The 10,066-nt window shown below is 40.9% G+C and overlaps 1 protein-coding gene across 1 annotated transcript in view; it reads right to left on the reverse strand.

The window, feature by feature from the left end:
• Positions 1 to 10,066, reverse strand: part of LOC117530142 (voltage-dependent N-type calcium channel subunit alpha-1B-like) — a 439,538-nt gene that overhangs the window by 126,573 nt on the left and 302,899 nt on the right. Inside the window, 3 exon segments of the mRNA XM_034193105.1 lie at positions 2,343 to 2,484; positions 6,879 to 7,084; positions 8,764 to 9,486. Of these exon segments, the coding sequence (XP_034048996.1) occupies positions 2,343 to 2,484; positions 6,879 to 7,084; positions 8,764 to 9,486 (1,071 nt within the window).

A 10,066-nucleotide genomic window follows, 5' to 3' on the forward strand; every position in this document is an offset into this window, starting at 1 on the left:
ACCCTGCTATTGAGGTGGGCGCCATGACTGAGGTATTACCTAGATTTACAGAATTTGATAGTATCTCACTAGACATGCTGACAAAACTCGTAATGTTAACAAAAAGCACAACCTGTTTATTTGATCCTATACCAACAAAACTGTTTAAGGACCTGTGGCCCACTCTTGGACCGACTGTGCTGGAAATTATTAATCTTTCTTTAACTTCAGGATCTGTTCCTAAATGTTTCAAATCTGCAGTGATTAAACCATTACATGAGAAACCTAATCTTGACCCTGGTGTATTGACAAACTATCGGCCGATATCAAATCTATCATTTTTCTCGAAAATTCTGGAAAAAGTGGTGTCACGGCAGCTCATAGACTATCTTTCTGAGAATAATCTCTTTGAGCCACTGCAGTCTGCTTTTAGAAAATATCATTCCACAGAGACGGCTCTCACTAAAGTGGTGAATGATCTTCTGCTTACAATGGATTTGGACACCACTACGGTTCTGTAGCTGTTAGATCTCAGTGCTGCATTTGATACAGTGGATCATCATATTCCACTTGATAGGCTGGAAAATCATTTTTGGATTACTGGGAGTGCCCTTGCATGGCTGACGTTATGCTTGACCAGTCGTTCTGTGTTTTGTACAGTAACACTACCTCTAACCTTAGTGACATGAAATTTGGGGTTCCACAGGGGTCTTAGGCCCCCTGCTTTTCTCCCTTTATATAGCACCCCTTGGGCACATATTGTGGCGTTGTGGGATTACCTTTCACTGCTATGCAGATGATACTCAGTTATACATGCCGATAACTGCTGGTAATCTCATTCACATAAAATCCTTAGAAGATTGCCTTGCAGCAGTGAGAAGTTGGATGTCTAGAAACTTCCTACTTTTAAACTCTGATAAGACTGAAATGATGGTTCTTGGTCCAGTGAGACAGCGGCATCAATTTGACCAGTTAACACTCAGCCTAGGCTCGTGTGTCATACATCACACTGACAAAGTGAGGAACCTTGGGGTAATTTTGATCCTTCATTGTCCTTTGGCCTCCACATTAGAAATATTACTAGGACTGCTTTCTTCCACCTGCGAAATATAGCGAAGATTCGTCCCATCCTGTCTATGGCTGATGCTGAGACCCTGATCCATGCATTTATCTCTTCTAGATTGGACTACTGCAATGTTCTATTTTCTGGTTTACCGCAATCTAGCATTAGGGGTCTCCAATTGGTTAAAAATGCTGCAGCCAGACTTTTGACATAAAGCAGAAAGTTCGACCACATTACACCCATTTTGGAATCCCTTCACTGGCTTCCTGTCCCAGTGAGATCAGATTTTAAGGTTCTGCTACTAACCTATAAAATTATTCATGGACTGGCACCTCCCTACCTAGCTGACCTAATTAAACCTTACGTACCGGCCCAGGCTTTACGTTCTCAGGGTGCAGGACTACTTTGTGTCCCTAAGGTGAATAAGAAGTCTGCGGGTCACAGAGCTTTCTCTTATCGTGCCCCTGTTCTGTGGAATGATCTCCCTGCGTCAACAAAACAGTCAGATTCTGTGGAGATTTTCAAGTCCAGACTTAAGACGCACTTATTTTCCCTTTCATATGGCTAGCATACTGGTACAGTTTTGTTTTACGCTTTTTACTTTTTTAATTCATTTATTAGTAATTGGAGTGGGCTGCGGCCTCAACTTTACCTAAATTCTGGGTCTTTTAGTGAAGTTTAGGGCTAGTGGCCGGCGATCACCTTAGTACGTCTCTGTTTTTCTTGTTGATTAATGCTGGCAAATTATACAGTATTTTTTGTGTTTCTGATGCCTGATTCTGTTTTTTCTCTGTTTAAGGTGCAGCTCCATCCAGAGATGGGACTTGTGTTCGTGTTGGCGATCCTCCTGTCCTGTGCGCCAGTAGCATTTCTTGCATATTCGTCCGTGAATTGTTCTGTGAATTGTTCTGTAATTTATGTTTGTAGCATGGCCCAAGCAGAGGGCCACCCCTTTGAGTCTGGTCTGCTTGAGGTTTCTTCCTCAGAGGGAGTTTTTCCTTACCACTGTTGCTCTGGGGGTTGGTAAGGTTAGACCTTACCTGTGTGAAGTGCTTTGAGGCAACACTGTTGTGATTTGGCGCTATATAAATGAAATAAATTGAAATTGAAAAAATAAATTGCACAATAATAATATAAAGATCTCATTCATCACTTATTTTGTGATCTGGATTCAACAAGGTGAATGATTGAAATAACTTCCAAAACTCTACACCAAACTTTATGTTTCACTTCATTCAAAACTCCCAAATAATCTGATGCTACATCACTCTTCTTGAATCATCACCGAGTTGTGACTTACGGATTGGTTTGGCCGAAGATGAACATGGAGCTGTAGGGGAGGATCTGCCGGGGCCCATTAGCTGCTTCCTCCTCCTCTTCCTCCTCCTCCAGAACTTTCTTCTCATCATTGAGTCGGAAGCTGTCACAGTCGATGTTGTTCACTGGATTCATTAACAGAAAAGAAGGACAAACTGAAACATCAGCAACAGCGAGCGAGGTAATCACGTACAATCCAGAGGCAGGCGCTCAGTCTGTGTGAGGAGACGTTTTAATTAAAGTACAGAAAGTGTAAAGAATCCTTTCATCTTTATTTGGTGTTCCAACTCAAATCGAGAGCTGTTGGCGGGGTATAAGCAAAAAGTGATCATGTAAACAAAAATTGTGAAACTACAACTAAATGGAATAGTGTTGACAGTGTTGAATACTTGGCCTCCAAAGTAAAGGTCAAACAAGGTCTACGTCTATTGGATTCTATGACATATGACATATGTTACCCCGTAACGTGATAAGTAAGGATGATACATGTTCCAAACTATTCCTTTTTAAAGCCGTGTTAACTCAACTAGTAATTTGCATCACTTTTTACCAAAATTGGAGCAACTTTAACTTTTGACCCCTGTACAAACCGACACTGACCTTTGTCACCATTCTTGCTGTTTTTATCCCATAACTCCATAGAATTCAGTTACAGACCGTTCAAACCATACCTTTTTGGAATCTTTATGATCAGGCAAGTAATGTGATATAGGTTTCAATATGATTGGAGCATCTTTTAATTTTGACTCCTGTGTAATTCTTCAATTGACCCCTACCTGAACGCCAACTGAAAATTCAAGTGGCCAATCGGTTTTTTCAAAGGAGGATTGTCTGAGGAGTATTTCTGCTGAATTTGATGCTTTTATCACCATTTGCAGGATTCTGCTGCACTAACAAGAAAATCTTGATAAATTTTCTCCACAAAATCACAGATCTAATGCTGCAAGCCTTTCCATCAGATAATTTCTGTTTAAATCCCCATGAACCAATAGACCCATAACAAAGGATGTAGAAACACACTCCACTGGTCAGTGCCTCTGACACGTTTCATGTCAACACTATAACCATGTTGTAAAACTTACTGGGCAAATCTGTCATTCCTTTCATTAAGTGTCATGTCTGCTCCTCCAGCACCTAGTGCCACCAGTGGATCAAATTTGGAGGTGTGTTTACAACTTTTGAACTGTATGCACAATTTTCAGAGAGTCCAATGCATCCTAGAATATCAAAATCAGTCATATCCAACCCAGTGATGCCAGTAACGCGTTACTTAGTAAGTGGTCAGATTAGAGTAACGCGTTACTTAGTAACACGTTACTCTAATCTGACCACTTTTTTAGTAACGAGTAATCTAACGCGTTAATCTTTCCAAATCAGTAATCAGATTAAAGTTACTTCTCCATGTCACTGTGCGTTACTATTATTTTTCATTGTGGGTCGATAACAGCCTTAAACTTGGTCCGTGGGCAGGGGGTCGAGGTTCGACTGAACTGCCCACTTTAAGCGAGCTGTGAGCATTTAATCCGCGGTTTTTTTTGCAGCTGCTCGACTCATCCTCACCTCTTAAAGCGCGGTGATCAGCACACCTGCACTGAGCTTTACAAAGACATTTTTATACTTTTTTCCTCCTTTATTTAGAATTGTGAGCTGAGCCGCTCTGTATCTGGTCGTTAAAAACAGCTGATCCTCCGCAACACGTCAACAACTAACACTATTTTCCACTCAAATGCACCTAAACTCTCTTTCTGAGGACCACATGATGTGAAAACGCAATAAAACTTTCTTACCTGTAAATCTGGTCATGTTTTCTGCATAAATAAATGTTATCCATTCTTTGTGCTCAAATCTAGATGGAATGGGGGCGTGGGGCAAGGATGTGCCCCCCCACAACACCCCTAGATTAAAGGTGCAATTTTGAAGCCGTTTTTTACTACAACTAATATTGCTTAAAATAATAATAATTTCGACAAGTAAAATGTTTAGAGAGAATTTAAATGTTAGAAAAATGTTAGAATTTAATAGTTACATTTATAAACAATGTAGGTTCGAAATTGCAGGTTTTACTGTTACAGTGCTGTCAACAGTTAAATATGAGGTCAAGAAAGACGTCTTTATTTTACTTTTTATAAAACAAGTATTTATTTTCATTGAAGTCAAGAAAGGGTGACTATAAAGTGAGTTTTGGCAAAACAGGTATCATTGTCATGTTGAGGTGGCAGAGGGTTGTTGTCGGCAGCTGGGAAAAGTAACTAAAAAAGTAACTAGTAATCTAACTTAGTTACTTTTACAATTGAGTAATCAGTAAAGTAACTAAGTTACTTTTTCAAGGAGTAATCAGTAATCAGTAATTGGATTACTTTTTCAAAGTAACTGTGGCAACACTGGTCATATCCAGTACCGGAAAATCACACTTATGTAAAAGTACAGATACCCATTAAAAAATGACTTTGGTAGAAGTCCAAGTCACCGATTGAAATGCTACTCAAGTAAAAGTCTTAAAGTATCTAGTATTTATTGTACTTAAGTATGACAAGTAATGTACAACTAAATGTACTCAAGTATTGAAAGTAAAAGTACAAGTAAATGTTAATAATCAAAAACGGACTGATTTTTTGTTTTATATTACAAAGTTTATCTAGGTTTGTAAATGACTGGTAGTATTAGTCAAAATGCTGAAAATTGTGCACATCACACAAAAACACTTCAGAAACAAGGTTTCAAAACCTAAACGAGAGTAGGCTACTCACTAGGTGTTCACAGAAAACAGTTATTTATTTCTATATGTATTTATTTATTTATTTTCATTGTTACATAGTTTTATCTTTTCTGTTGTGTTTTGTTTCATTAGGTTCTTTTTGTCTCTTTCTCTAAAATTGTATTGTAACATTATTAGTCTGTTGTTATTGACTATTATTGTCTATTATGTAGACTATTATTGTTGTTGCTATAATATATGAATAAAAATAAATTTTAAAAATTACAATTTGACTCTTTTACGACAACGAACGCTGAGCCATTAATTATACAGAAAACAAATCAACACAAACGTGCTGATGCGAACAGCTTAATGCTAACTTTAACATTGAAAACGCCACAGACATGCTAACACGTTAGCATCGGTCCCATTTTTAAGTTATAAAATACATTTATCAACTGTTTCAGAAGACCATAACAGGTCGGTTTAACAAAAAAATATTAAATATTACTCACAGACATATGCTCTTCGGGGTTTTAGCGGGGAAAAATTAGGATAAAGTGAAATAAAACAATCAATCCACGAATCGTAGATCAAAGCAATGCTTCGATCTGTGAATCACTGCTTCGATTGGTTCAAGGTTCAAAGCAAAGCCGCGCTGCGGAAAAGTTGATTACAGACCCGCTGCAGGTCTGTAATCAATGTAGAGAAATGATAATTTTCCTGACAAACACCCCCCAAGTGCACAACTGCAAAAAAGCCTACCGGACATGCCTCATGACAAATCGGCCTGACTTTGTTGCAGTCACTAGTTGTCTCTGGGTGAAAACACAACTTTTTTCGTGTGTGTGCAATTAATTTCGGAAATGTAGTGAAGTAAAAGTGAAAGTAAGCTGAATTAAAAAACTCAAGTAAAGTACAAAGTCTCCCAAAACGTACTTAAGTACAGTAGTGAAGTATTTTTACTTCATTACTATACAACACTGGTCATATCACATTTTATGCCACAATGGATTTATTGAAAAAGCTTGAATTTGTTTTCACAAGTCACAAACTTAGTTTAAATTAAAAGTTTAGTTTCATACCAAGCTTCACAAGTCTACCAGTACGGCTGTTTGAATTGTCAATGCATTCATTCATCACAACCAATTAAAATTATTGGCAAAGTTACCAAATAGGATTTAAGGACATATCTCATGAACGTTTTGATGTATCAAAAACAAGTTTGGTCATTCGGGATCCCATTGTGAGGAAACACAAAACATTTATTGTCATTTAACCCCTAGTGGGTAATGCTCCTGGATGAAAATGCTCGGCCATAACTCACCTTGTTGTCACTTTGTATTACTGAAATATTTAAACACCTGCTGTATTATGAATTTCCTCAAAACCAAATGTAATACTCAAATATTATTGTGTTGACCCTGCCCGGTGAATAGTCACATCCCAAAATGCTATGAGCAGATGATATTTAGGACTGAGATCCAAAGATGAATCTTAAACAACAGTTCAGGATGTCAGATTTTATTTTCTGGCATTTAGTACACCTACATGTGCCAAACAACATAATACATAGCTCCTTTTTTTTAATCAGATGTCCCAGTTTTTTGGTCAACAAGTAAATTTTAAAATAGCGACAATGAATAGTTTTTTTTTCTCTTTTGTTATGCTTTTTCAGGGTTGAAATGAGTGAACCAGGCTTGTTTTTGGAATACCTTTGAGGGGACTGTAGACTAATGATGAAACTACAAAAATTAAGAATGAGGTCATTCAACAATTATGCTGTATTTTTACTTAATGGAACATAATGGTTCCTGTACTCACTGGGTATGATGGTGGTGTCTCCGGGCGGAGCAGTGATGGTGACTGGGATGTGGATGGCGTTGCTGGTCAGGCGGGCCTGGCCGGCCCTGGTGGAGTTCTTCTGGTTGTCAGCATCCTCTTGCTTTTCTCCCAGGCTCAGGATGCTCTGTGCAGGCTGCACCGGGCTGCAGGAGAGGCCGTCCTCCTCTAAGTCCGTCTGACCTTCCCTGGGGGAGAAGATGTGGATCTTATCACAGCCAACATTAATATTCTGCTCTCAGCCCGCTGCAAGTCTTTCCTGCCAAATTCGATCCACAAGTCATGGATCTCGCCATCGTTTCTTTCAGTACTGCGAGCAGTCACTGTGGCACGACGTGCATCTAATTATATTCAATATATATGTCACTTGAGCATCACACATTTTCTCTATGTTGCACTCACTTTTGCACCATTAACAGATGTTATGCTACAAATGTGCTGCTGTTCGCAGAGCCAGGTCGAAGGTGGTCAGCTGCTCTCTACTCTCGTGCTGGCAGCATGAAGGGCCCCGTCTTTCCTAAGTGCCCCACGGGTGGTGTTGGATGTTCGTCGGTGGCACCTGGACTCCAGCCGACTCCAGCCAAGGGTGGATCTAATGGTCATTCGTCCAGCATTTGATGACATTTGCTCGCTGGTGTGAAGGTTTCCTCGATCGCTTCATTCAGCCACAGTTCGACATGGACAATGATTTTGTGCAGCTTCTCGGCCGTGGCCCGATATGTCTGACCTGCGTGAGACGTGCTGTTCAAATGCTTCAAACATGATCAGATGGCAGTGCAACCTCATCATGCCCGCCATTCGAATGAGTTTCCAGCGCAAGCGGGACGCCAATATAGAGTGCATGTGCCGTGCCCAAATTAATGTGGCGATTGCTGTACGAGGCATTCGAGTGCAGCTCCGATTTCCCCATTTGAAACTCACTTCTTGTGCTGAAGGAAAGTGAAGACATTTTTATTAAAGGCCCCTTCATACGTAGCACAAATGAGGCAGAATGGCGCACGAAGGAGGATTCAGATGACAGTCGTGTAAATTCGAACTGCACTTGAACGCTTCGTACAGCAGTCTCACAGCAGTCGGCACCTCTGTTCGGCCACAGCACATACACACCACATTTGTGTTGCCCTCATGTTGGAAACCCAATCGAATGGCGGTCAAGATGCAGTCAAACTGCCACTCCACTGAAGTTGCAACATTCGTAATGTAAGTCTGTATGCAAGTCGGACCATTCGGATTGCGATTGAGGGGCCATACGAAATGTTCAGCCACGAATATCTTGATCAAGCCAGCCTTCACTCTACAGGCTGAATGAGGGCAAATGACAGGCGAATGCCCATTTGACCCACACTCAGCCAGAGTTGAGGTGGCACCCACAAGCATCCAACAGCAGTCGCGGGGCACTAAAAAAAATAAGGGCCCATTTGCACAACCAGCAATGTGGTGCCCAGGACACCACTGTCGAGGTGCGGTTGAGGTGGCGAAAGCTCGAATGGCGACCGGAGTGCAGCGTGATTGCCGTCCAGCCCAGCACGCACATCTGGACGGGCTGTCATTTCCATGATGGATGTCATTTAACAGATACATTGTCATTCTCTCCTATGAGTTACACAATGTATATGAGACATTATGATCATCACATATGATGCAGGTGCACACAGTGCACTGCTTGCCCACAGCAAGTTGATGCATGTGACAGGCTCAGCGCGCTGTCACCAAACACAGCTGACCGGAATGTGACAGCTGTGAAACATCGATTGTGACACTGGTGGACATTTACCATTAATGCAGGTACTATGTAATTTTGCCAAGAGCTCTAGTGTATCATATTGTGGAGCCAATGTATAATTCCACCCTTAGAAAGCAATCTTACCTTTGACCTTTGGCTTCATTTTTGTTCTTTTTGCCATCCTCTCCATCTGATGTGGACAGAGCTTTGACCATACGAGAGCATCTTCTCTTCCTCTCAAGACTGCCATTTCCTCCCTCCCTCTGTCCCCTCCCCCGCTGATCTCCCTTTCCAGCATTAGTTAGCGTCCCGTTTCCCTCTTTTGGAGGACGGTGGGAGTGGTGATGGTGGGGCTCCTTTTCCTCCCCTCCTCCTCCTCTTACATCGTTCACGCTCTCTTCAGGAGAGGTGGAACGGCGGTGGTGGTGGTGATGGTGTCTGTGAGCCTGACCTCCTTCACGGCTGAGACTCTTCTCTGCTCTCTTCTCTTTGGACCGTGACCCTTCAGGCTGACCTCTGTTGTGGCTGTGATGGGTGCGGTCCCTCCCACCCCGGTCGTTGCTCTCTCCGCTCCTGTCGTGGTGTCGGTAGTGCTTCCTGACGTGTCCTGTCGTGTCCTGCTGGGGATCTCTTGCTTCAGGAGGTTTGCTGGGTTTGTCCCCATTCCTGGCGTCCACCACCAGCGGTCTGTCCAGGTGAGTCTTCATGTCAGGGTGCAGGTGAAGGGCGGAGGTCATACGGAGGCGCGCCTCAGAGTCCAGCTCATTGAACAAGGCCTCGTTGCTCGTCCTCATGTTGTGTCTCCTCAGCTGGTTGGTCCTCTGCTCCCACACTGACATTGTCTTTGAAGAGCGCTGCTGCTCTTTACTGCACACAGGAATCAAACAGAAGCAATGAGAAAAACAACAACATTATTTTCTCATGGATTTCAGACAATGTCAGCCATCAATGATGATTCTCTTCTTCTTGACATTTTTTAAATAAAATTTTTATTTGTTCAATTAAAACATCGCAAAAGCGCAACAACACATCCATCATGATACAAGGATTCATATTAAATATATCAAGCATCATCTGTATTTCTGCATCTCCCATTAAACCAGCCGCAATGTAATCATGAAATAAAATATTTTCTATTACAGTGACTAATTACATGCAATATACTTTCTGAAAAAGCTCTCCGTCTTGTTAAAATAAACCACTGCAGAACAAAATAGTTCATACTGGGAAGTAATTTTTCTGGCAGTTTCACAATTTTATGACTGAAATTCATTATATATATATATATATATATATATATATATATATATATATATATATATATATATATATATATATATATATATATATAAGATAGATAGATAGAATATAAAAAGATTAATCCAGGTTTTGAGTATATTTCTTATGTTACATGGGAAACAAGGTACCAGTAGATTCAGTAGATTCT

This window comes from Thalassophryne amazonica, chromosome 17 (assembly GCF_902500255.1).
Source record: "Thalassophryne amazonica chromosome 17, fThaAma1.1, whole genome shotgun sequence".
In the NCBI taxonomy this organism is placed as follows: Eukaryota; Metazoa; Chordata; class Actinopteri; order Batrachoidiformes; family Batrachoididae; genus Thalassophryne; species Thalassophryne amazonica.